At 39.1% G+C, this 25,959-nt stretch overlaps 3 protein-coding genes across 3 annotated transcripts; all 3 read right to left on the bottom strand.

Annotated features, from left to right (window-relative positions):
- Window positions 1-955: 955 nt before the first annotated feature.
- On the bottom strand, window positions 956-14,753 carry p4ha3 (prolyl 4-hydroxylase, alpha polypeptide III). The gene is made up of 13 exons (XM_088639098.1): window positions 14,225-14,753; window positions 12,569-12,723; window positions 12,062-12,285; window positions 10,758-10,907; window positions 10,148-10,199; window positions 9,422-9,585; window positions 8,532-8,708; window positions 6,200-6,264; window positions 4,727-4,886; window positions 4,495-4,557; window positions 4,275-4,343; window positions 2,537-2,633; window positions 956-1,538 (listed from the first exon to the last, which is right to left on the bottom strand). The coding sequence occupies exons 1-13, from the start codon at window positions 14,443-14,445 to the stop codon at window positions 1,468-1,470; spliced, it is 1,668 nt and encodes a 555-aa protein (XP_088495224.1). The 5' UTR covers window positions 14,446-14,753; the 3' UTR covers window positions 956-1,467.
- Window positions 12,587-20,435, bottom strand: or95a1 (odorant receptor, family 95, subfamily A, member 1). Its single transcript, XM_088639104.1, has 2 exons — window positions 18,687-20,435; window positions 12,587-12,723 (listed from the first exon to the last, which is right to left on the bottom strand). The coding sequence occupies exon 1, from the start codon at window positions 19,699-19,701 to the stop codon at window positions 18,772-18,774; it is 930 nt and encodes a 309-aa protein (XP_088495230.1). The 5' UTR covers window positions 19,702-20,435; the 3' UTR covers window positions 12,587-12,723; window positions 18,687-18,771.
- An 810-nt stretch (window positions 20,436-21,245) lies between these two features.
- Window positions 21,246-23,513, bottom strand: LOC148658108 (odorant receptor 131-2-like). The gene is made up of 2 exons (XM_088641905.1): window positions 23,460-23,513; window positions 21,246-23,110 (listed from the first exon to the last, which is right to left on the bottom strand). The coding sequence occupies exon 2, from the start codon at window positions 23,097-23,099 to the stop codon at window positions 22,140-22,142; it is 960 nt and encodes a 319-aa protein (XP_088498031.1). The 5' UTR covers window positions 23,100-23,110; window positions 23,460-23,513; the 3' UTR covers window positions 21,246-22,139.
- Window positions 23,514-25,959: the final 2,446 nt, after the last annotated feature.

The raw sequence follows: 25,959 nt of genomic DNA, 5'->3' as shown, positions 1-25,959 counted from the left end.
AAAATCAAAACATTAAAACTGTCATCTGACTTTTCTTCTTGGCTTCTCTCCCTACTAGTATTTCAGAGAATTCCACAGGTGTAAACCCCCCCTTCAGTTTTAACAGTCTGCGAGGCCTTAATCTAGTCCACTCCTCTCATCGGCGTGTCAAATGAAGTAAGGCTGTAATTCATTTTTGATGGAATAGTCAGGCACTAAAACTTTGGAATGTGGCTGGAGGACAAGCATTCCTACCAGTAGCCTAGGCTGTTTCTGAGTGCTATGATTGTTCAGCCTCAGAGGCACCATGTCAGAAAACTTAAATCATTGCTTACACAGCCACAGACAAGGATTAGCTTTGTATCTCCTGTTCGGTTTTTGTTGTGGTTGCCCTGGAGAAGTTCATAAGAATGAGTCCAGTTACGTTGCCTCCAGTCTCACCAGTACTGAAGAATGAATGAAAAACATACTAGCTTCACTCCCTGTTGTATGCACAGACTAGCCTCTGGTTTGATTTATAACCCATTTACAACATGGGTTAAGGCGTTGCTTCTGCAGTGTCTGGCAAGTTTTTTTTCCAACTGTTATAATTCTGTGCTTTCAGACAGACATCTACAGAAAACCGTTTTAGGTCAAGGAAAGGACAGAGCAGATGTTTTTCCTATTAAGGGGGCACATGCATGACATAAACCCTGACAAGTGTTAGAAAAGTATTTTGATGAAAAGGATAGCTGAGGCTTAAAGCTGAAAAAGACAGGCAGCAATCTTAGAACATGCACAGTAACATATCAAAATATTTTTAAGGGATCAACCATTGTTTTAAACATATCACAGTTAACACTGTAATTTTAGTAAAGATGTAAATCTACATGAAAGCATTAATGTAGCCATAAATAGAAATGTGCATTCTAATGCATTATCTGGTTTTTGTTCAGGCATAGAAACTGCTGCTAGAAACCCAAAGTCAGTTTAGAAATTCTTGCAGGTAAACAAAAGATGTTTATTTTTTAAAACCCTGCAATTTTGTCTTCCTTCACAAATCATAAAAGAACCCAACAAAAACATCAGGCTTAAATTTGTCCCTCCACAAGCTGCTGTCAATGTGCAGCGCAATGCTTGGGACAGCCGGCCTCGTGGAACAGAAGAGCCGGGGGCTGACAGCAGAGTCCTCGCCCACACCAGGGAATGAACAGGAAAGCAAAGACCATCCCATCTATCCCTCCTCCATTCCTCCTGGGAAGTTTGAGTGCTGAGGCATGCCGGCTGCCTTCCTGCCCGCTTGCCTCCCTGCCTGGCTGGCTTCTGGCCAGATTCCCATCCAGCCCTATCCAGACGGCCCCGTCCTCCAGCGGGCCCCTCCAATCAGTATGGCAGGCTTGTTCGAAACTGCCTCTCCCCCCCCGTCCCTCCCCCTCCTCTCCCCGGCAGCTCCGGCTCTGAGGCTGGATCTTGTACTCCAACCGGTCCCACTGCCTCACGGGCCCCTCCTCACTCCTCCGGGTCGAAGCTGCAGGGCCTGTGGAATTCCTGGCCGTGTTCGTGTACCCACTTGTTGGCCACTGGAAGGAGAAGGAGAGCAGGCAGGTGAGAACCAGTAGAGAAGAGCAGCAACCACTGGAGACAAGACAACCAAGACAAAGCTTCGATCGAGAAGCACGCAGATAGCCAGCTTACTAGGAAATAAAAGATTCTTTTTCATCTAACCAAGTGTTTTGGTTTTCTTTAAGGTTAAGGGAAGTTATACTAAAAGGCTGCCTTTGTTGTAAAAACAAGAATGGTTAAAGGAGAAAGGTCAACTTTTTTTTTTGCTTTATCTCAATTTGGCTCCTTCTGAACCCAGTCACCAAAACACAGCAATCACCATAAACAAATCTGTAGTCATCAGTCCTTCTTCAAAACGCAAGAATGGTGCTTTATGAAAGATTTTTTTTGTTGTTGGCAAAGTTTCTCTAGATTATGGCTATTAAGTTGTCATTGCCTGCGTTTTATATAACAGGGCAGTGCAGCAAGCCTGCCTGTCAGCCGTGTTCGAAGCTGTGCAGAGCCTTAAATCTCCCAGGTTTGCTGTAATATCAGCCAGATGTTTCACCAAGCACTCATGATGTTGCCATGGGGAGGAGACAGCTGGTGCCAGTTTTTAAAGTGGATAGTTATTGAACTGGAAAAAAAAAATCTTACAAGCTTAAATAGATCGAGTTATGCTTGGTTTTGTGCGATTGTACATTACCAGTAACAATGTGTGGGAGTGGCTGACAAGATTTAAGCTTGGGCCCTGAGCCTACTGGGCTCAAGACGGGTGAAAAGAGGGTAGGCAAAAAGAGAAAAACCACGTACACATACATCAGCTGGCAGAATTCTTAAATTCTTTTTTGATGGTGTAAGACTTTTCTCATGGAAAGAAATACAACACTCATTCCAAAAATATTTGGAAACATGGGATTGTTTTCATCCGAAATCTTATTTTTCCCATTTCGTCCGAGTTAATTCTGCATGAATTCGTAAATTAAGCATACTCTTCACAGAGATTTCACACAGAGGACTGCTCAAAGTGACTTACCCCACTTATCTCCAACCAAGACAGGACAGCCTGCGTGGAGAGTATCCCCATTGCCCTGGCCATTTCTGTGCAGATTCCACCAGAAAACGGCTGCATTCTGCCACAAAAGTAGGAGGATTAGGATTTCCCCAATGCTGGTGTACAATCAGCTCAGCACTGCCAAAGGCAGTACTGGGATTAGTCAGCTAAGATTCCCGACTCCAAGTAGCACTCCCTGCAACTCCATCGCAGACTGTGCCTCCTGTGCATCACAGCAGAGTGTGTAGCTTGTAAAGAGATTAATGACTTAATGACTTAGTGGGTAGGCAGGTTGGAAAAGTCTGTCTCCCTGTCCAATGGTGCCCATGTACATGCAGTTGTTGCTTTTGTGAGCCAAGAATTAAAGAGGCTAAATCAGTCACTCTGAATTGGATGGGCATGTTAATACAAAATAACTGGCAATTTTAAATATAGGCAGCTAAAAGAAAAGCATTACAACCCCAAAATAAAATGGCAGATAAACTCAAGAGAATCTAAAACATGTTAAAAGCTATTCTCATTAAACCATGACCTTGTAAAAAAAAAAAACACAGATTCAATACAATTAATATTCATTTGCAAAGGAAGCAGGACCTTCCAGACCCTGGTGTTTACACATTCCACCCTGTGGCTTCTCAGAGGTCACAAGGTTAAAGCCCTGGAGAGCTTCTCTGCTATTACAAAGCCTGCCCATTTCCCGAAATAAACAGATAGCACACGGGGCCAGAGTACAGCCAGGTGGGCAGCTACCTTCAGAAGGTGCACTATCCTTAAAAACCAAGTGTCTATTTCCGAGTCAGTTTTGGTTTGTGTAAGAGAAAAAACATGCAGCTCGTCTCGGTTTTACACTTCAGGTTTGCAGTCGGTAATTTCATATTATCAATATAAAGAAACCGTCTCGCCAACATATAATGCTTTGGATATCAGGTCTGTTTAATCATTTACAATGTCACAGTAATGAGGACATTTCTATATGCACCAGGTTATCTTACATTGGAAAAACTACTTTCCAGCCCAAACGATTTATCTTCCATTTTGGATATATAAACATTTTTGTGGTCATATAACTTTCTTGAAATGACAGGATGTTACAAGTAAAGCAGCCGTATCTGTCTTAATGAGAATGTAGAAAACAGTGTTTCCAAATCTTGTGTTCCTTGCACTAAAGAAATGCATGTATAGTGACAATGTTTCAGTAAAAAAACATTTCATCACCCTGTTTGTAAGACAGCCAGCCATTAAAGTGCTGATCTTTATTTTACACCTCTGAGGGATGACAATGTCTGTAAACTGTAAGACACAGACACTGTTTCTTGCTAGGAGAGATGAAAAAATGCTTGACTATTTATTGTAATAAAATTGGAAAACCAGGTTTATCAAGCATGTTTATGGAAACAGTCTATTGTGTAGGAGATATTCATCAAGCTACCAACTCACGCGCCTTCAATAAACCTTCTACAATTGCCATAGATAAAAGACAGAAGTCTAAATACACTTGTAGACAACAAACGGCTTTTTTCAATTTATTGAAGCACACGCACGGGACACTGAGAAAATCATTGTAGCCAGTTGGGACAATTATCTCTAAGGCTTTTGTTTTGAAATCAAAGAAACTGAAGCAGGTCTATGTCATCTTTGAGAAAACTCAAAGGTATTAGATGGATCTTGCTGCACACTGACAGAAGCTAAAAGCATGCAAAAATAAGAGATGTGTCTTTACCTTCACTACTGGAACACTGAAGTTAGCGTAGATAAATGCCGTGGATCCACCTGCTTCCACAGAGCTGAGCTGACAAAGACAACAATGGGTTCATTGTACACTACAGATTCATCACTCTATATTCACATTTTTCTAAAGGGAATGTTATAGGTCTTTATACATTAGTATGTATTTACTATGCACATTAGTACAAGTGCATAAACAGAAAAATCACACTTACATAGATCATAAACGTTGCCAAACGATTTCCTGTTTTGAGCTTGTAGACTGGGCTTGACTCGGACTGGTTCCAAAAAGAAAAAAATAAATCAGAGCAGCTATAAAAGGCAAGAATTAGGCATGAACAAGAGCAAAACAAAGTAGATATTTGAAGGCAAGGCACAAGGTATAAGCCTTCAAATTTGAGTTCTGCATTGCCAGAGGAACTACAGTAGATGTTTGAAAACACTCACAGTGGCATGGTCGAAGTGAGGCTCATAATGTCCACCAATCCCATAATTCACCACCTGGAGATACTCTGCATATGGTGGCTGCACGGTTAATCCGGTCAGTGCAGTAATTCGCTGGTCAAGCCTCCTGACAATAGGGTGTGTTGTGTCGTTTAGCCAGGCACTGAAATTGCATAAGACATTCTGGTCATTCTCCTTTATAGTGTGTCGTAACAGTGGTCTGCAATGTTTTTTTTTTTCTTCCTGCCATGTCTTTTTTATTTAATTGTCCAGAAAGTCCACACTGATGACGTAACACTAACATCTTTTATACGGGCATGATCAATCACATCTGCATGGAGAAGAAACATTTTTTAAAATAAATCTACAGTGATGACCATGTAACACCAAAATGAAAATGCATCTTATATGAACAATCACAATATTAAAAATAAAAATTTGTAAAATAGACTTATGAAAAATCTTTATCCAATTTACGATGTTACAATAACTATAGAAAAGGACGTCAAATGATATGGACTACATGGTTCTTTTAATTCACGTTCCTAATCAGACACAACATTTTAATAGATAAACAGAATTAGGTTGAAACATTTAAAACAAGGAGTGTCAGTACCCTGGAAAGCACAGTATATTACATTTTCTATAAACATTTAACGAGTTTCCAAATTACAGAGCCTTGCAAATGTTTATGGACCGTTTTCAGCTTTTTATAGCATGTATAGAGGAGCAAGAGAGACCAGACCTGCTGGGACTACTGGGAGGTTTTCACTCTAAATATTTTTGCACGTCATAGATTCTCCGAGAGCCCCGTTTTGTCTTTTTAGATGATACTTAGAAGGAACTGCAGAATCCATCTTCAAAGAGCTGGGATTTACAGACCACTAGCTTTTTATAAAACGCAGTTTGAGGCAGTTGTCGCTTCTGTGGAGAACTTTTTTGAAACGCATTTTCAGTTTTATGGACTCCAGTGGGTTTTTTGTTGTTGTTTAATTAACAGTTTCTTTAGTTACTTTCTATGATGACTAAATTTGAGTGGGATCATGGACCTTGAAGCCTCTTGGGTGAATTTTGTTTTAAAAAAAAAAAAAGAGAAAGATGAACATCTGTGAAAGGGAAAATCTTATACCTTAACTTCTTGATAACTTCTACAGCCTTTATATTGTTCTAAAAGACGAAAACTACTTGATCTCAAGATCCAAAATTAGCTCAGAGACAGAGTACGACTTGCATTGTTAGTTGGTAACTCCCCACACAAAAGTCAACTATAACAACATGTTTTAAAGACACATGGATGTTTATGTGCCAAGAATGCTTGTTTCTAAATATCAGCATTAGAAGATTTACAGCTTTGCCTTAACCCCTGTTTATCCGTTCCCAATTAAGAAAAAAAAATGTTATGACTGGCTGGTTTCTGTTTTCATTATACAGGACTGCTTCTACGTTTATTGTAGTATCGTGCTTTATTTACTGTACCTCTTACTAATGCGATATTCTGCTGCGGACTGCGTCTCTCCAGAGGCCACCACTGATCTTCTCAACTGATACAGAAAGAGACTCAATGTTGGTACATGTGTCATTTAGCTCCCTCAGACGGAACTTCAATAAGTACAAGAATCCACTGGTCTTGTTCTCCATAAGTTCTTGTGGCTGGTTCTTATGATTCACACTATTGCACTTCCAGCAACGTGTGCGTCACTGTTTTCTCCAAACAAAGAGTAGCAGGACGATTATACAAAGCACTAAGCTCAGGGTGGTCAATCTGTGGGCTGTCTGCCACATGGAAACCTTTGGAATGGCAAAAAGATTGCCATCCCAGAATTTCACCAAGTCTTCAAAACATCACACATGTTCAGATATATTATGCATTCTTAAGTTTTATTCTAAATATTTGGGTAGAAGGTGTAGTGAGCCTAGAGGCTGAAGGAGGGACACTCAGGCAAATCGCTTATTTAGTTTAAGTAAACTGCCACTAAATTCAACCAAAAAGCATGAGCATTGTGTTTGAATGGATATGCTCAAATACTTGCTCTGCATTATTGCTTACTAGCATTCAAATGTCTAGGTTATAGACCCTGAGCTAGGAAAGAATGGAATAAGTGACACAAGCCGAAATTTTGGGCAAATGAGACATATTCCGTGTCTGGATTTAATGCACTCTGTCCAATATGATCATATTTTTGAATTCCCAATTAAATAAATACAGACGTTTTCAATTAATGATGGAATGGAGAAACGTAAATCATCCGCAGCTGCTGGCTAATACTGATGGACTGTTTTCATGGAATCTCCTAAAATTCTGCACAAAACCACAAGAGCCGGCTTGCCTATCCCACCACAGGATAAAGTGAGGGAATAGTTTCCACCATCCATACGGATGTGAAGAAAACCAAGAGGACTGTAATTTTCACAGAGAGGATAATATTGAAAACAAATTGAGTGTTGGTTATTCATTGGTTATGCCCTAGAGAATGCCTGCAATCACATCAAACATTCCGCTTAGGAGTTGTTAATCCCTGTGCAGCACTAATTTCCCAGATACAAAAGACCACATTAATATCACTTGGACGTACAGTGATCTGAGGTATGAATCACATCCCACTTGCCCATTATGGCTGTAGACATTTTCAGAGCCACAGAAGGTATCAGATGTCTGTTGCTCTGTCTTTCAATTGTCACTCTCAATGCCAAATATGAACAGGGCCAAAAAAGCAGTCTCGAATAGCAAGAGTAACCTCCAAACATAGGGATCTGTTTGCTCATTGCAAACAGCTGTAGTTGAAAGAGATATGAAGACCAACCTTGATCAGAAATATTGACTCCCATTTTTATAGAAAGTAACTTATTTTACAGAGTTAACCTCATGTCTGAAAGTTGAGAAAGTTCAAGCTACTCAAAATGTGGGTTTTTGAACATAAAATTATAAAATTGTATTTTGTATTATGTTTTTGTCTTGGGTAGTTCTAAAGGCCACTGAAATTCAGCACTGGGAGTTAATTTATAAGAGCCACAAAAAAGGTGTAAATTTATTCAAATTAGCTTCATGCTAGGCTGAACCGAGTGACCTACCAGAAGATAAAACAAAACATCAAGTCAGACCAGTAGTTAATATACTCACTGCCACATCGACTATGGTTTATAGTTGAATGTATGACTGTCCGGCTGCCAGTTTAATCTAAACCTTCCTTGATAAAGCAGCAAGAAAATGTACACCTGGCCGCCAGCCTGAAGCTCCGCTAAACAAACCCGATTCCAAACTTTCAAAATTGGAAACTTCCTAAAATAAACAGAAGCTTAACAGGACTGCCAAGCCAAATAAACCGAAATGTCTGCGAAACGCAAACGGTCGGTCACATTTGCACATCACCTGAACAAGAAACCCAATCTCAAAGATACTTTTTGTTTGCGTGTTATCGGATGAGTAATAAACTTCTGATGTTCAAGTGTGTCAATGAAATTTTACAAGGAGGATATACCAGCTCTACTGTTGCCTATATGCTGTTTTGTATATTTGCTTTTAAGTGGGCTTGTAACTACACTCACTAATGCTAGTTCTGAAACTGTGGATCTATGGAGAGAAAAACCATGCATTATATTTAGCATTGCCATTACCTGTGCTGGACTTTTAACACTTTAGAATATATTTGCCTTTTTGTGGACACTTGTGTGGCCTGAGAAAATTGGTACAACTGTGCTATTTTTAAAAGCGATGCACAGGGATGGAGAAAGCATAGTGTATTCCAGATGCATGGCATTCTTATGGCATGAGCAAACAGGAGCATTACCAATGCGAAGGGTACAAACTTACTCCTGGTTCTGCAGAGCTCTTCACACTTTCAGCCTCCGCATCACTGACGAAGCTGTGGTATAGAACCACATATGGTTCCAGGCTGACGACCTCTCGTTTCATTGGCTCGAGAATCAGACCTGGGTTGCCGTTAGTAAAGTAATCGCAGAACAGCCCGGGGTTTTCATAATGTTTTGGCTGGAAACAGAAACAGCATATGAAGCTTATTACAAAGCTGGAATAAAAAAAGACCATTGTTTTTTTGTGTTTTTGTCAATTTTGTTCTTTTGAGCATTAGGTTTTCTGGTTTCAGCAGCAGTTTCAACTCCCATTTCAAAGACTAAAAGATGTGACGGTATTTCATTAAATTAAAGCTTTCAATTTCTAAAACATAACGGACACGTTAATTTGAATAGGAAATCAAGTTTAATTAATAACCTTTTCTACTTTGCGTGAATCCTCTTTTCAACATTTCTTTTTTTTTTGCAGAAAGATTTAAAATGTTAAAATGGCCTGTAAACGGAGGTCAATATAACATTACAAGAAAAAATTGAATTCAAGAATATTGCAAAGCTTTTTTTGGAATTAGATGTGTGTCTATAATAGAGAACACAAAGACGCTTTCAACTATATTTTAACTCCATGATGACAGATACATTCCGTCTTAAAAAGTAACAAGGCGTTTCATGCTCATAGGGTTCATATGAACCCTTTAACACTCCCCACCCATAAACACATGAGTATACAGATTTTTCTGAAGATGAACATAAAAAAATCATTTAATAAAAACAATGGAGCATAATGGCAACAGCATTGATCAGATGACTTTTGTTTCTGTAGTGCTTTTAAATTCTTTATAGGAACAATTTCCTCACTCAAACACTGACTCAAAAGAAGATATATGTTATTACCTGGGACCCCAGAGTCTGGCACAGCCTTTCATACACGTGTCTTGTGTGCAAGTGAGTGGAGTTTGGTCTCTGCAGGACAGTATGGTGGGATTCTATGGGTGGAGATGCAGCAAGAAGTTTTTCATATTTTTCAATGTTCCGGGAAACCCTTTTATTGGAAGGATCTTTAAAAACAAATACAAAAGAATCTCTGAGCATGGCGTAACCCTGACTGTTTCAGCTTGTTGCCTAAAACAGTGATCTTAAGGGGATGGGATGTTCCAGCAGTAATGTGGGAGCTAAATAGAAAAGCCATTAGAATTGAGCCAAGCTTGCTGCAAAACCAACAGAACAACTGGAAAAAAATCATAAGAAAAGCTTGTAATAAATGAAAGTTTTTGACCCAATATCGATACGATTAGCTTTTTTCTAAATACAATGTTAGACTGTAAAATATTTTTTAGAACAGCCATAAAATGTTTTAGAAATGTCAAACATGAGAAACAAGCAACAAGCATTAACCTGTCCTAATATTCCGCTTCTGTTGAAGCAGACCTGAACCTAAAACCACATTAATGCACAGATGATTCGATGTGCACAGCATTTATACAGTATATTAAGGAAATGCCATAGGATCTCATCCTGCAGAATATGAAAAGCAGCTGCTTGACACAGACTCTTATGCTGGTGCTCTGTATTGTTTGAAGATACTGTAAGTCTGTACGGTTAGTGTGGATAAAAACATACCATAACGCAGGAGCTCCTGGGAGAGAACCCAAGCGTAGGATATGTTTCCCGTCTGAAACACAGCATTAAAAAAAGAGCTCAATGCCTGTTGAAAAGAAAGCTAGTTCTCCTGAACAGAATCCTATCTACCTCCGTGAGTGGGCACTGCTCTGAATTACCCTGCACTGTACCTTTTTAAATGCCCCCTGGATGGTCTGATTAACATTCCAGGTGTTCTGGAGGTGTTCTCCCACCCCATTTCCTGAAAGGTTTTACAAAATGCATTAAGCAGTTCTAAACAGATGCAGAGCTATGTAGAAAACAGCAAAACAGAGCACGTACAATCTCCTACATACAAAACCAAGCAGGATGAGCCTTAAGTCTAACATTTGTGCGTCTGTCTGGAGTTGTATGGTAAGCATGTTTTGCCATCCACCGTTTCAAACTCTAGCCTAGCTGTAGACAAAATAAATCGCCCATCTGCAATTTTACTTACTGTAAGCCGTAGCTGAGAGGCAGAGGCAGTGCTGGATTACAGTTTAGCGGTTGTGTCGACAGGCCCCTAACGCAGGAGAAAGAAAACCAACGAGAGACAGAGAAAGGGAGCTAGAAACAGGGAGAATGTGGTTACCTTGAAGTGAGAGTAGGCCAGGTGGTCCAGGGTGTCCTCCAGGTTTCCTTCATCTTCAGTGATCCACTCACCCTGAGCCCTGCGAAACAGGCGAGCTGCCTCTTCCAGCCACTGCACTGAGTGATAGAAGTCCTCCATCTCGTAGGCCACCTGAAACACACCCCGACAGGCAACATGTCCAGCTGCTACCTGCATCAGCACACTTACAGCTAATCCAAACTAATTCCTCCATTTCTCAAGGACCATCAGAACAATTGTCATTTGGTTGCCAGTAGCTTATGGATCTGAACATGTAAACCCCTGGCAGGTACTTTTTCTATTTACTGTACAGACTGGTTCATATAGCCAGAGACCAGTAGAAAAAGAAAAACAGGGAGATCCTCATTCTATGTTTTTAAGGAACAAAATCCAAAACAGTGGAATACTCTTTCCTAGCAGACGCAAATTTAAAGGAAAAAATGTGAAGAGTCCTTCGAAGGCAGCTGATGACACACAGAAGTCACCAGTGACCTGTTGCAGTGCTCAGGGAATGCGCGGATTTCTGTCTCTATGAACTGTTAAAGACCAAACAATCTAATGCTGTAATTATTCTCTACACTGTGGAATTTTAAGAGTGGGAAGTCAGGCCGCAGTTTTTAGCTGTGAAATCAGGGCACTTGTCTGCCAAAACACTTTGACATCATGGGCGTCTGAAGAAAAAGAGAATTACAGCTGGCTCAAGTTTTTCATACAATTCATATACTGTATACTGCTACCCTTGATGGACATGATATTTGATGCAAAACTTGGTTTTACCAAAACAATTACTTATACCGAATGTACACTTGCAACAGGTACAGGGTATTGCAAAACCAAATCTGTTCTAAGTAAACAATGTGCAAAATTATTCATACCCCACAAGTCGGCATTTTGTTGATCCTCCTGTCTTATTGACAACATATGGGGTAGTGGAATCCAACCTTTGTCCTAGAGCAACACTGTCACTGTGGCTGTTGTTCAAGCTGAGCCCTACATACCCATTGATAATTGACGACTTAATTGATCTGCTTTCTTGTTTAGGCTATTATTGAACTTGTTTCTTCACTCAGTCCCAACAGTCAAAAAAACCCTATTTGAACTGTCTGCAACAGTTTCGGCTTACAGAACTTTAAACAACCTTTCCTTGCCTGAATTGTCATTATTTCTGACTCTTATTTGGCTTTATTGAATAATTCATGAACCGCTACAATTATGCACAGATCAGTGAGAATCCCCATTCAATCAAGGTTATCTCAGAAGAACCTTGATTGTTTGCGTTTTCCCACCTTTCCAACTTGGAAGCAGTCATCTCCCGAGAGGGGGACGGAGACAGCGGGTCTGTAAATGTCCATTGTCTGACCTGCAGTGACCCTCTGGAACAGTCCATTCGCTAGCCCCTCCACACGGAGAGAGTACACATCCTGGAGCCTCATCAGCCCCTTAGCAGCCCCTTCCAGATCTTCGAAGTTGGGCAGGCGGCCCTCCTCTTTCTCAAAGCCCGACTTGAAGGCTAAACAACGACAAGGAAACTGGGTCATTCTCCGCCCCACAATTCAGCATTGCGACCAAAACAATTTTAAAAAAAATTGCTTTATAAGCCAGTCGTGCCTTGATTAGACGTCAACTGGTGAAAGGACCGCGGCAATTTGGAGAGCACGCTACTCAAAAACTAAAACATTGAACTATTTTGCCCTCAGAACTCAGAGGCTGAAAGTGTTCAGCTACTTCCTGGAAGGGGGAAGGGCGTCTCGGGGATCTTCAGCTGTTAAGCAAACCGGCCGTGAAATTGTCACCTTGGGAGTTCTCGTGGGCTTCATTGCTGTGGACCACATTGAGCCACTCAGACTGCAGGCGCTTAATCAACGTGTATGCCACCAGAGGATTAGCCATTGCTGCCACTGGACTGTGATACACATGACTGTGCAGGTCTGCCACCTTCGCATAGAATCTGAAAGGAAAGACAGGATTGATGTGTAAGGGACTTTATCTATAGCACCACATATGAAAGCCTGAGAACAACGGAGTTCCAATTTATTTTATATACTGTATAAGTTATTTATTCCAAAAAATGAATGACCTTAATTAATGAATTAAGGTCTGTGTCTGTATACAGATACTACTAACTTGTTATACTAGCTGGTTATTAGCTAAAAACTACCTGCAGGTTTGCCTTGCCTACCTAGAATGGCAGGAAAAACTGAAAGCAGAATGAACTCAGGTTCAGAAAAAAACTGAACTCGCCAGCTACAAAGGCAAAACCCGGCACCTGACAGCTGATTCCCATTTAATAAGTAGCCCCTGAATTCTGCCTTCAAATGATGCTTTGAAATGCGATATTCCTGGCTGGGTTAGGCCTTAGTCCAATTAACAGATAATGACGTATGGGCGACAAAGTGTCAGACACAACTAGTAAAATTCATTGAAAAAGAAAAGAAGCCAGCACACAGAGAGCTGGCTAATGAAAGTATACATTGAATAATCAATGGGTCTGAGAATAATCAATGGGTCTGGGTCTGAGGAGGGCTGAATACACAGCAGGAATTGCGATGACCAGGGAAAAGAATACCCATTTTTTTTTAGGATTCAGTTTTGGCTGCTGAGCCGTGCGAGAAGCCATAGTAAAATGTTCCTTTGTGAAGGGAACAACAGTGATCAAGCTCCCTGCTGCTCCCCACAGGACACACTCTTTCAGAGAAGGAGAAAAGAGTACAGGCTGATGACACATGCTGTTAGCCTGGCTCTGCCTCATGTCCATTGGTTAGTAAATAAGATACCCCAATCCCAATAGCAAGACAGGGGAAACCAGCACAAATACAAGAACACACATAAATAAATGAGAGGTACTGTAGGTAACACGGCTAAAGAGTACTTTTTTGGGATGAGAGCTTTCTCCTCTTCAGTCATATTCAAAAACCGTTTCCTTTTACTCAGTATAACATGGGTTCTCTCCAAGTCCAAACACCACACTCCATGTAATTCCGCATTTGGGGGAAAAAAAACTACGATGCGCACACACACACCATAGCATTTGAGCATATCCTACACCTTATGTGATGACAGTTGCGTGCCATGACGGACTCGCTGCATCTCACGAAAGCGGCGTGCACAAGTTTTAGATTACACCCGTTTAGGGCTAACGGGCTAGTATGCTTTTCCAATACACACGAGAAAAGGAAAAGGCTAGCAGTGCCTTATCGAAACACACACACACACAAAACCCGCCTCTAGAATCTAAAACGTGATATTCAATAGTAAACATTATATGACCAAATATTGCCAGAATGCGTGACTTCCATATGATAACATGACGGTAAATTGTTGTCAGCTGTGATTAACAGCTCTGCAATATGAATGCAAAGTGATAAGCAAAACGTAAACGGTAAATAGCCTTAGCCACTCTTAACACACAAATCATTTTGAATTTAGCCAAGAAACAGAGTTGGACCCACCTTTTGATGTCATTCAGCCTGAGGGTTTCATCCTCAATATAGGTCCTTAAATGGCTTAGGAGCTCTTTCTCTACAGAAATGGCTTTCTGCACATTAACCACAGAAGTGTAAATTTCACCGAGAGAATGCGGCACCACAATGAAGTTGATGAAAACCAGAATTTGGAGATTTTTCAGGAAGATAGATATTCCACGGTGTCTGGATAATATTCGATAAGTCATTTTAATTTAAAAAAAAAGAGTCGCATTGAATACGTTCAGCATAAACGACGAAAACGGATATAAAAAAAACCATCGCATTTTCCTTGCTAAAAGCCAGTAGTTCAGCACAATTTAAAGCGTTTCTCGAAACCTTTAACAATTACTTTCAGACGTTTTAACTGCAACTCCCAAATCTCCTTGTGGCCAGCGCAGTTCTCTGCAGAAATGTGAGACCACGCAGATGAGGTACTAAGTGAACACAGGAGGTCTGAGTGCGTTCAGCCCACACTTGCAGGAGACGAATTTATGTGGTCAGAACAAAACAAATAAATGTATATTTATTTAAATTACAGTTTATGACATTTTCTGGGACAGGGACCGAAAATGTTAAAATAAATGTATATGCACTAGTTTTCATATCACAAAAGTGTTATTAGTTTTCTCCATTTGAAACGTTTTTATTTTACAAACTATATCAATTAGCACACTTTAAAAATGTTAAATTCTAGGAATCCGCCGAATATACCAATACAATACCCCCGAAATAGTGTTTATTGTTTTAATCAAAATTAATTTTTATTTATTGTTAGGACTCTTGGGAAACCATACATATTATACATATTGATGCATCAAAAACCAATCACAACACTCTTACTCGAAAAATCCTTATAACGAGCACTAGATTATTTAATTAATTAATTTTATTTTTAATTTATCAAGGATTCCACTGCTCTATAATTAAAAAGGTAAAATAGAGGTAGGGATATACAGTACACGTAGTACAAAGCACGCGTTTAAGAGGTGTAATTGTAAAAATACAAAACTGAAACATCACCATCACTAATCGTCTCCACGCGAACAGCAAAACAGCAGTTACACGCGTAATCTGCCGAGGATTGCATTCCGATTTGCAGAGACTTTCACAATCAATTACAGACAATAAATTAAATGATAATAACAAGAGGGTTTAAATGCATCTTGGGGAAAGCAGCATACAAAGGTCACCTGGGAAGCAGAGCGTTCCATTTCATTTAACTCCTTCACCTCCAGATGGGGTTAGTGAAAGGATTTACATTTTTTAAAGTGTTTTTTCAACGGTGTGAATTGGTTTTAATTGAGTTTTACAGCAATACGTACTTACGTCCAGGAGGAAATAGTAGAATTAGCATATAGAGAAATTTCAGAGAGAATCAACCGTTTTAAATCAATGGTCTCAAACTCGGCTCCTGGAAAGTCAAGCGTCTTTTGTTTTGTTTTTGTGTGTGTGTTAAATTTAATTAACTGCCTAATTGTAAAACGCCTTACTACACTACGAGGGGTTTTATACTGTAGGTAACTGCACCTTTTATGAAGTGAACGTTTTGAGTAACCGGCTGCATAAGTCGGCCATTAAATAAAACATATATACAGGATCTAACTGGGAGAATAGGCAGATGGATAAAATGACTCCTTAAGTTGGAACCAAAACCAAAATGCTCGAATTGGAACAGGTAAAGTTTTATTTCATGCTGAAAGGAAAAGAAAGGAGACACAGGGTTTTGGCTGTGGAGCCTACTTCAGGTGTCCCTTGTCACTTTTCTTGGAAAAAGTACAGGGTACGTTTTTCCATTGTTACTTTACCACATCCACAAAAAGCATAATCAAAACCAAGTGGTTGTTTTAGTTTCTAATATGTTGGAGTGTTATACCTCAGAAAACAAAATGTAGGTTGTCACAAAAACAATAATTCAATGCTTTTGAAGTGCTTAACTGTTTCAACTTTACTTGAAACATTTCTTCCAATAGAATCGCAGTCATCCTGCACTAGTGCTGCTAAACAGAATACGATTGTTTTCCCTGTGATGGGTTTTTTGTATTGACAGACTTGAAACATCAGACAACAGCATTAAAATTTACATATATATGCCGCCAGGCTGCTAGTAATCGAAATCTAAATCAAAAGCTTGCTCTACATTTGTAATCATTCCCCTCAAGTGCATTTCTCATGAATAATTAGATCCAAAAGTATCTGTATCTGAGATATATACTGTATATATATATATCTATCTATCTGAGGTTCTTAATCTGTATCTTAGAACCTCCCCACACTCTCACACTTTTGAAATGTAATATTCAATTGTTTGCACACTTGATCAGTTTGTGTAAGTGGAAACTGAAACACCTGTTCTGGCTGTGAGCTACAGTAAATGCATACTAATAAAGTCTTGAAAATGTCATACCGACACAAAATTAATGTGTGTTGACTTAAATTGTTATGCCTATTCTGCACACATCTCCATTGGCTAAACTAAACCACCAAAGCAGAATTCGATGTGTCTGACAGTCCTGCTCTCCCTGTCTTCCACTGTCTATAAACCCTTTAAAAAAAAAACAAAGCAAAACCAAGGTTGTTTCACATTTTTAAGCAGACACTGAGTAGAATTGTTCCTTAGCCGAATTGAAAACACCCTTCCCTTGATATGAGCCCAGGGAGATGAATAATGCAAATTAAAAAAATATATAATAGAATTACAGGGTCTGTGTGGAGCATAGATACAAACACAGGCACTTTCCCCTAAGTCGAGCAGTGAGAAAAATAACCTGCTTTCAAATGCTGAGTCATTGTTTAGCTCATGTAACACTACATTCAATTGTTTTCCTTAATGGTCTGGGATAAACTGCACAGAGTCTGATTGGGAGTTAATTAAGACGCTGTTTTCTCACACTGTTTTCACTAATTGCAGAACCTTCATGTATATTTTGTAACCAAGAGCTGTTGTTATGCAACTCTTCATTAGAGTAGTGTTTGATTCCCCGAGCCATCATCCTTTTTCTTTCTTGAATGATTACAACATCTTTAACATGTGTTTCTGTAACCCCTTAAGCCAAATGAATCATCTTTGAAAGTAAAACCTACAGCGTGGATCCTCTGAAAGGAATATGTTTCTACATGTTTCTTCACATGAAATTGTGTGCAAAATCTAAAAAAGAGAGCAAAAAGCATTCCTCTCAGGTTTTCTAGTAAAAATGTTAAAATGTCAGCTATAGATACTTTTGGATTTATTTATTCATGAGAAATGCACTGGAGGGGGACAATTACAATTTAAGAGCAAGCTTTTGATTTCGACATAGATTACTAGCAGCCTGGGAGCATGTACTGTATATATAAACTCTAACCCTAGAATATATATTCATTTTTGAAAGACAGGAACAGACTAATGAAACAAAAATAAATGATTGCAATAATAATAATTAGATGAGATTCCTTTCAGGTAAAATTAAGTCAATTTGCAAAAAGGACTTATTTCAATGAAATATGTTTACAGTATATTATAGTAGATATAGTAGATAAAACACCATTTTAATAGTATTACCCACAGGCACAAAAAGCACAATTAGGGACAGATGTGTTATGGGTTGCATTAGTTTTTTATCTACTCAGATTCAAAGGGAATTTTATTCATTTGTTGAAGACTGGAATACAGAAAAGGCTCAAGAGTATAATTGAAAAGCTAGCTGTCATTCTCATGACACATAAATTAAGTATTCATTAATGTACTATCATACATTCAAGGCATATTTGCGGCATTTTGCTCCTTTGAAAGTGAGTTCTCTCGGCTGGAATTTTGCAATATTTTCTGGGAAGCTGGTTAGGCAGTTGACCTACAGGTAAGCCTAGGGGGCAGTATTGCTATATAAATGACAAGGGTGAAAAATTACACTTTTCTGCACCAAAATCATGAAGCACTGGTTGGAAAAATTTAAATTGAAGCATAAGGCGAAGCCTTTCATTGAAAGCTGTCGAGCCTAAAGAGCGCCAAAACCTGAGTTTAGCAACAAAAGCAAAAATTAAAGACAAAGGACATGTTTTCTTTTCATTTTTTTTATTCTAGATGTGATATTTTAGAATCTGTTAGCAACGAAAAAAACCCACACTTGCTGTTAAGAAAGAAAATTTCGTTTTACCTGCCCAAATTGATATTTTAAAATCTCCAAATAATTTTTCCACCCTCAGCTTTTGAATATAAAACTCTTCCTCTACGTTCCTCGCTAGCATAGAGGCTATGCAGCAACAACAACAAAAAAAAAACATTATTGCAATCAACCAAGCATTAATTCCTGTTCATACCTTGTGTTGGCATAAAAAAATAAGATGTACAAGCTTTCCTTATGTATTTTTTATTTATTGATTTACCACAACATCATGGCATCAGAAAAATCTGGCTTTCCATTAGTGGAATAACAAACTAATCAGATTATAACATAAAAATATCTTGACGTACCTCATTTTCTTTAGAAACACTTGGTTTCCCTGGTGATCTTTGACAGAAAATCCTGTCTCGTTTTACTAAGCGGTTACCTGAGGCATTATGGGACATTTTTATTGGAACAGCACAGCATGGCTCTCTTCATGCGAGTTCGGAGTTTCTCGTCTCGGACGCCATATATCAGTGGGCTGAGGAAGCGGGGCAGGAGAATGAAACAGAAGTAGTTGAAGAAGGAGATGTGTTCCTTCAGCCAGCCCACGTGAAGCACTATCAGGCTCTCAGTGATGGGATGCGTGAAGGACATCATGCAGAGGAGCAGCTGGATTCCGTGCAGTATCACAGTGTGCAGGGCTTTCTTCACAGAGGCTCTGTCGGAGTGCATTTTCCTGGCCTTCAGCAAGATGCGGATGTAGGTGTACAGGATGACGACAGCGACTAGAGCAAAGAACAAGGCGTTCATAGTGACTTTGAACAGCGTTTGAGTGGGGGAAGAGTTAAGGACCTGTGACTTGCAGAGTACAGGGGTCGAGTACACGTCTATGTCCGAATAAGACCCAGCTAGAGCAAAATCGACGGCAGGAAGGATGCAGCTGATCAGCCAAACAGCTCCCATCACGATCCAGGTCCTGTCCACTCGGCAGATCTCCGGGTGCCGCAGGGGGTAACAGATGGCCACATAGCGCTCCAGAGACATGGTGGCCAGGATGAGAGGCGTGTTCTGGAAAGTGGCGGTGGAGATGAACAGCAGGGGTGTGCAGAACACGACAGCGAAGCGCACGTTGGTCATGACGAAGAGAAAGAGCAGCACGGAGAACAGGAGCTGGGCGGTGTCGTTGATCAGCATGTAGGCAAACAACACGTAGCGGGAATTCTCCCAGAACTGTCTGTGCGAGGCGAACGTGAAGAGCATCAGAATTATGAAGTACAAAAAGGTGCAGAAAAGGGGGGTGACCACACAGATCTTTATCACAACTGACAGACTGCTGGCAGGAGAGGTCACATTGCTTGGGAGAGCAGGTGAATTCTGCATGGCTTAGGCACACATGTAACACACAGGGCCAACCCTGACTTTCTTGTGTTTTATGTGGCCCAGAGAACCTACAAAATAAGCATTATAGTCATTATCCAGATGACAGAAATTGAAAACATTATTTTTGTAAAGAATTGACGTGTCACAGTCCCACTCTCGCCTCTATTTTAATTGTTAGAAGACAGTCTCTTGTATGCTATAGAGAAGGCCTTTATAAATATGCACAGAATTAGGAATGATATTTATGTTTCTTGTTGATTTAATGTATTTCCTAAGATTGAATCATTTTCAGATATAAATATTCATTAATTTCCTAACAATTATCACTTGCTTGGTGCCTTTTAATGTGATTCATATTTACTGATACTTACAGGATACTTCCAAATTCAATTGCATAGCAGCTTTGCACCATGCCCTTTGTTCCATTTGTTTTTTTCCGGATCTCACAAGCTTGACTAAAACAACTAAAATAATTTTCTCATTTGAAAGAAAGTCTGTTCAATTTAGTCTTATGAACTGTATTGAATGAAACATTGAATCTGAATAAAACAAAGAATGAGAAATGATTATAGTGTACAATAAAATACATATGTTGGTGTCCCTTAAGAGTTTCTATGATGATTTATATTAGTAGTTTAGGTAAGCTTTGCTTTAAGTAGACTTTAATTATCTTTTTCAAGATGGATTATTGAATTGGTGTAGATGCAATTGTGAATAATGCAAACGATTGTGAATAAAGGAAATAATACATTTTTAGAATTAAACAAGTCTTTTCTTAAGTTTCCTGTTGTGAGTAGATTGATTACATGCATCTTGCTGCATTTTAGCAATTTAAAATGGTTTGCATTTAGATGCATATTACTAAATCTACACCAATGCTAAATCTTCAGCTTTTTGTTTGTTATCGCCAGCCATCTTACCTTCGTGTGCCCAGTGAAGAATATAATAACAGAGTTTCAAGTTTGTTCAACTTTTATATGATAGTGCCCTAAAAGAGCTGCAGGAAATTCATCCTCTTAGGAAACATATTCTTTAGTCTGTATGATGCTGTTTTTCCTCATGGGGTAAATTAATTTCATGCTATAGTCACAATCCATCATTTTGATAATTAGTACTGATGGAAACAACAGCAAAGAGATGTTAGTTATGGGAAGTAAGGAATAGATCTCTTTTGGAACTGTGGGTAAAAAGACCAAGGAAAGGATTTGTACTCCAAGAATGGTTCACAGCTGTCTCAGAATTATGGATTCAGTTTGAATTGGTATCACATCACGGTGCCCCATGAGCAACTCAGATCAGCACATGTATTAGTATTAAAGTAATACTCATTAACAACAGTAACATGAACAAGCACACTGTTGATGGAAAAAATGTTGTTTTGTTTTTACCACTAACTTTAGTTTTTTGCTTTACTATTATTATTCCCTGTTATTGGGTTAAACAACCCTATTAAAATGCTTTAACCTTTTTTTATAGAGAGAGACCATAATGAATGCTGAATTTAAAACATTTAAATTTGTATTTGATTTTTGTGCTTAAATAATTTGGCTTTTTACAAGCAATGGTATATATTTAATAATTCTACAAATTTGGTGTTGGTTTAGCATTGTTTTGACTAGAAGAACAGAGGAAAGGTTAGAAATGAAAGGAGGCTGTTAGACCCATCTGGATTGTTGGTTGCTAGTAGATAGTTGACACACAGTTGATCTAATGGTCTTATCTAGCCATTGTTTAAAGGAAGGCTTATCTGAAGGTTATAAATATATATACAGTATACGTTGTAAGATCCAGGAAGCATGATGATCTCACCTTCAGCATCTGTGAAATTTTAAGTTTCTATTTGAATTTTCTACATTTAGAAATTTAAGAACAGTTTTGGCAACAGTGCATTTGTATTAAAAACAAATAAAAAAAGTAAGAAAGTTTTTCAAAACTTCATGTTCTTTACAGCTTTCTTGGTAAAAACTTAAACTTTCTTTCCAGGGGGGTATCCTGCCTTGTGCCCGTTGCTTGCCATAAAAGGCTTCTGCTTCATTAGAAAATGGATGGATGTCTGTTTTCTCAGGTTGCATGTATAATTAATACATGTTTGTAAAAACCACCAGGTATTAATTTGAAACAAAAATAACAGCAAATATTATTTCAGTTTTTAAAATGTGTTTTTTTCTTCACATGAACATTTTTTACAAACTGACTAAAAACTGTTTTAATTGCATTATTTCTACCAATTTAGTTCTGCATTTTCTACCAATATAATGATGAGAAACTTAACCTGCACTAACCTTTTTCTATTTAAAGGCAGAACACACCAATCAGAAAATGTGAAACTCAGTTAGATTAAGTTCAAGATAAATCCAAATGTTTTGGATTATTATTGTTTACTTTTTGTTCCATTTAAATTAAAATTAAACTAAAGGCCTAACATTTGGAATTTTATTTTAAAATTTAACCAAAACAGGTTTTACTTTCTTAGAACCACACATAAAATAATGTTTAAAAAGTGGACGAAAGCTCTCGTCTCTCAGACCGTATATAAGTGGACTTAAACATCTGGGAAGGATGAGAAGAACCACAAAGGTGAGGTACCGCAGGTGAATGAAGACAGACACAGTCATCCTTGCTAACAAGGCCTCTATCACACCATACAGGAAGGACGTGAGGCACAGACCCAGCTGAACTGCGTGCAGCAGCACTGTATTCCTGGCCTTTGTTGCTGAAGCTCTGTCAGAGGAGACTGACCTGGCCTCCAACATTATTGCCACATATGTGTAAAGGAGAATGACTCCCACTGCTACAAAATAGAAAGCGTTGAATCCTTGATACATGTCTGCCTGCCATTTAGACATGAACAGCTTTTCACGTGTGCAAAACATAGGAATTAGGAAAAGTGTGGGCTCAGTTTTTAGCAGAACCAATACGTCTATTATGGGGTTTATAGAGCCAAGAATCCAAATTATCCCTATGGCAATGTAAGTCCGTTTAGGAGTCGCTATTTCACTGTGTCTCAGAGGGAAGCAGATGGCTATGTAGCGCTCAAGAGACATGAGAGCAAGGTTCAGTGGGGAGTTTTTAAGAGTGGTACTGGACATGAACAAAATAGTGGTACACACGGCCGTAACTAGGTACAGATACGCTGTTGCGAAGATGTACAACAGGACATTGGTCAGCAGCTGGATGGAGTCGTTGAAGAGCATGTGGGCAAACAGGATGTAGCGGGAAGACTCTCTGAAGGTGCTTTTGCTCCTCAGGGTGAACAGCATGACGCCGTTCACATAGATGAAGAAAAAACATGCTGACACAGCTAGAGTCCCTTTTATTCCAACCACCCAGTTAATTTCTATCCTGATTTCTTGTTGGTGCACGAAGTTGTTCACTAATGAAATATTTGTCAGCTCCATAGGAAGTTTCCCTGTTAAAAGAAACAGAAAATGGGTTTTATTTTTTAATCACACATTTTATGCTTCTCTGGAAATGCTACCAACAACTGTTAGTCACTATTAGTGCATTATTTTAGACTGAAACAAAAGACCTACAAATTTTATTTTATCACCTTTGTAAAAAGTGCAATATACCAAATCATTCTCTATAGAAAGACCATGTACCCAGCATGAAAAAAAAACGATTTTAACATTTAATTAAACCATTAAGAAGTAAAATACATTTATAAAACAGTGAAATATAAACCTCTGAATATATTTTATTATTTGGGTTACTCTAAGACAATACTGGTATAAGAATATTTGTAAGGAGGTCCGTACCTTTCAGTTCATCCAGCTGCAATCAACAAGAAGAGCTGACGACTCACTCTGTGGTTCTCTAGACATAGTGGAGATGAACACGTGATTTAGTTGTCATCACTGACTTAATGTGCTCAGCATCGTGAGTAGCCATGGCAGTGATGTGACAGGTGAGGGTGATTAATAATTAAAGACAAACAGAGCCCTGGAAAGCAGAGTGGGTGATCTGTCCCATTGGCTGCAGTCTAGGGAAGAAAGTGGTAATTGGAGTGACTTGAAACAGCTAAAGATAGAGGCAAATGAGAGGGGATTCTTGTTTGTCTCCACTTAGAAGATTGATGTGCCCTGAGTCTTGGGAATCTTTTCATTTAATTTGAAGACCCTAGTAAATAGCCTACTGGCCTTTTCAGTTATATTAGAATGAAGATTTTCAATAAAGTCTCTCTGTACCAAATAATTTTAGATTTTTCTCTTTTTTTCCCCATTTGCGGTCATGAGATACGTCTTTGTGAGCTCTGAGCGAGAATATAAATAGAAATATAGGGATGTCCACATTTATTCAAAATCACAACCATTTATAGGCTCAGTTTCCAAAATCAAATGAATGCCTTTATGCAGACAATCTGGAATGGGAAAAAGGCCTTTTATATGTTTAGTAAAATACAAATATTTTTTCTCCAATGTTTAAAAATAATATTAAGTGTGCACACCAGAAGACAAATTAGGGCACACTGAGAAGGAAATCCTAAGAACCTCGCTGTATACATATGAAGGGGATATCTTAGCTGAAAAGGGCAAAGGTCATGGTCCCTCACACAGTTTCAAAATAATAGGCCCTGCCTCTAGAACACAGCAACACTTCCTTCCGATCAGACAGATTATGTCCAAGTCAGTTCTAGAATGTTCTGTAATGTTTGGTTTGTAAATGCCAGGATGAAATAACATGCCTTTTTTGGTAGCTAAAAAACAAATTACTCTGCAATATATAGTTATAGTATATTTACATTACCCTCTTCTCTTCATAGCTTGTATAAATTAGTATGAATCTATATAGCTAAAGCTACCCTAAAAGCAATGTGAAATTCTGAATACCAATCTGTGTTGCTGAGTCAATAAAAGTTTGTTCTAAGGGAACTCCACTGAGTAACACTGCGTGAATGCATCTTACAGCATGATACCATCTGCTGGAAAGGGTATTTCCAAATCTGATATGTCTGTGTTTGCTTGTAAACAGAGGAATGGCATGCCTTTTGAATTGTATAATGTCATAAACCTTGAATTTCTGGACATCGTTAGAACCTGTGAAAAGAAGTGCGCTCTTCCACGGAGTTTTCATCCAGCAATTGAAAGAGTTTGTGAGGTGCCGATGGAGAGCACCCTGGGTGATGAAATGCAGGGGGGGATTGTGGAAGACTTCATCCCTGTGCAGCAGACTTACGCAAGTCGGTAGAAGGGAGAGAGGGCTGAAAAGCTCAAGTGCATGGTTAAAAGGTTTGCCTGAATTCCCCTGCTCAGTCATTAGTACATCATTAATAATTAACCACAGTTGTGCAGAGTGAGTTCACTGCTGAATTAGGTACCTTGCTTGTTGTTTTCTTTGGCAAACAATGTTTTTCAGTCGCTGCTATGCACTGAATCTCTTGCTAACAGCAGGTTAGAGAGTACAATGATGTAATGCTCCAAGACACTTGTGGCTACAGTTTTGTGGCATACGAAAATAAGTCATGGAATGGTGACCCCTAATTTTTGCTTTGTGCTGACTACAGCACCGAGAAATTTCAAAGGGTGATCCCTCTTCTCTTCTCTTCCAGGTTCTTTTTATCTCCCAGAACCACCAGTGAACCCACAGACCAGACAACATAGTATTGTTTAGGTGGCCTTTTTATTCTCAGTTACAACACCCTGTCTGTCCAACATCCAGAGCTCATGACACAAACTCTCTCCAAGGGGCACACATTTCAGACCAGTTCAAGCCCCCCATCAACCCCAGTTTCCAGAGCAAATGTCCCAGCTGCCAGGTTCTGTCCTCAGTATACTGTAGTTCCTTTGGTGGTTATTAGGCATCTCTTCCAGACCCGGGTGTCCTAAACAATGAGTCCCTCTACACTGTACCTCTACAATGTTCTCTTCTACCCTGTTTGTCTCCAAGTCTAGTTTTGGTTAGATAGGAAGAAAAAACGATGTTGGGGACGTCCTCCTCTGCTCTCAGTGCCTGCTGTTGGAGTCGAGCCCTGTCCTGAGTCCATCTGCTGTAATCTCTTTCACAAACCTTCCTTCCAGCAGTGAATCTCAGTTTTGGTTCTGGGGAACCACTGTTTTTTGTCAGAACTTGGGCTCTTAATCCCTGATTCTAATTAGTGCCTATAAAAGATCTGCTTACTGATTTAGTTCTTGTTTCTTGGTTTTTGAATTAGAATGTTATTTCTAAGAACTTCAGAACACAGATCTTTATGCAGTGTCTCCTCAAGCTGGTAATTAAGTTTGTTTACTTCTGGCTGTAATAGCTGTTAATAGGACATCA

Source organism: Lepisosteus platostomus, chromosome 7, assembly GCF_059453375.1.
Source record: "Lepisosteus platostomus isolate fLepPlt1 chromosome 7, fLepPlt1.hap1, whole genome shotgun sequence".
Lineage (NCBI taxonomy): Eukaryota > Metazoa > Chordata > Actinopteri > Semionotiformes > Lepisosteidae > Lepisosteus > Lepisosteus platostomus.
This window is presented reverse-complemented; position numbering and strand designations above follow the sequence as displayed.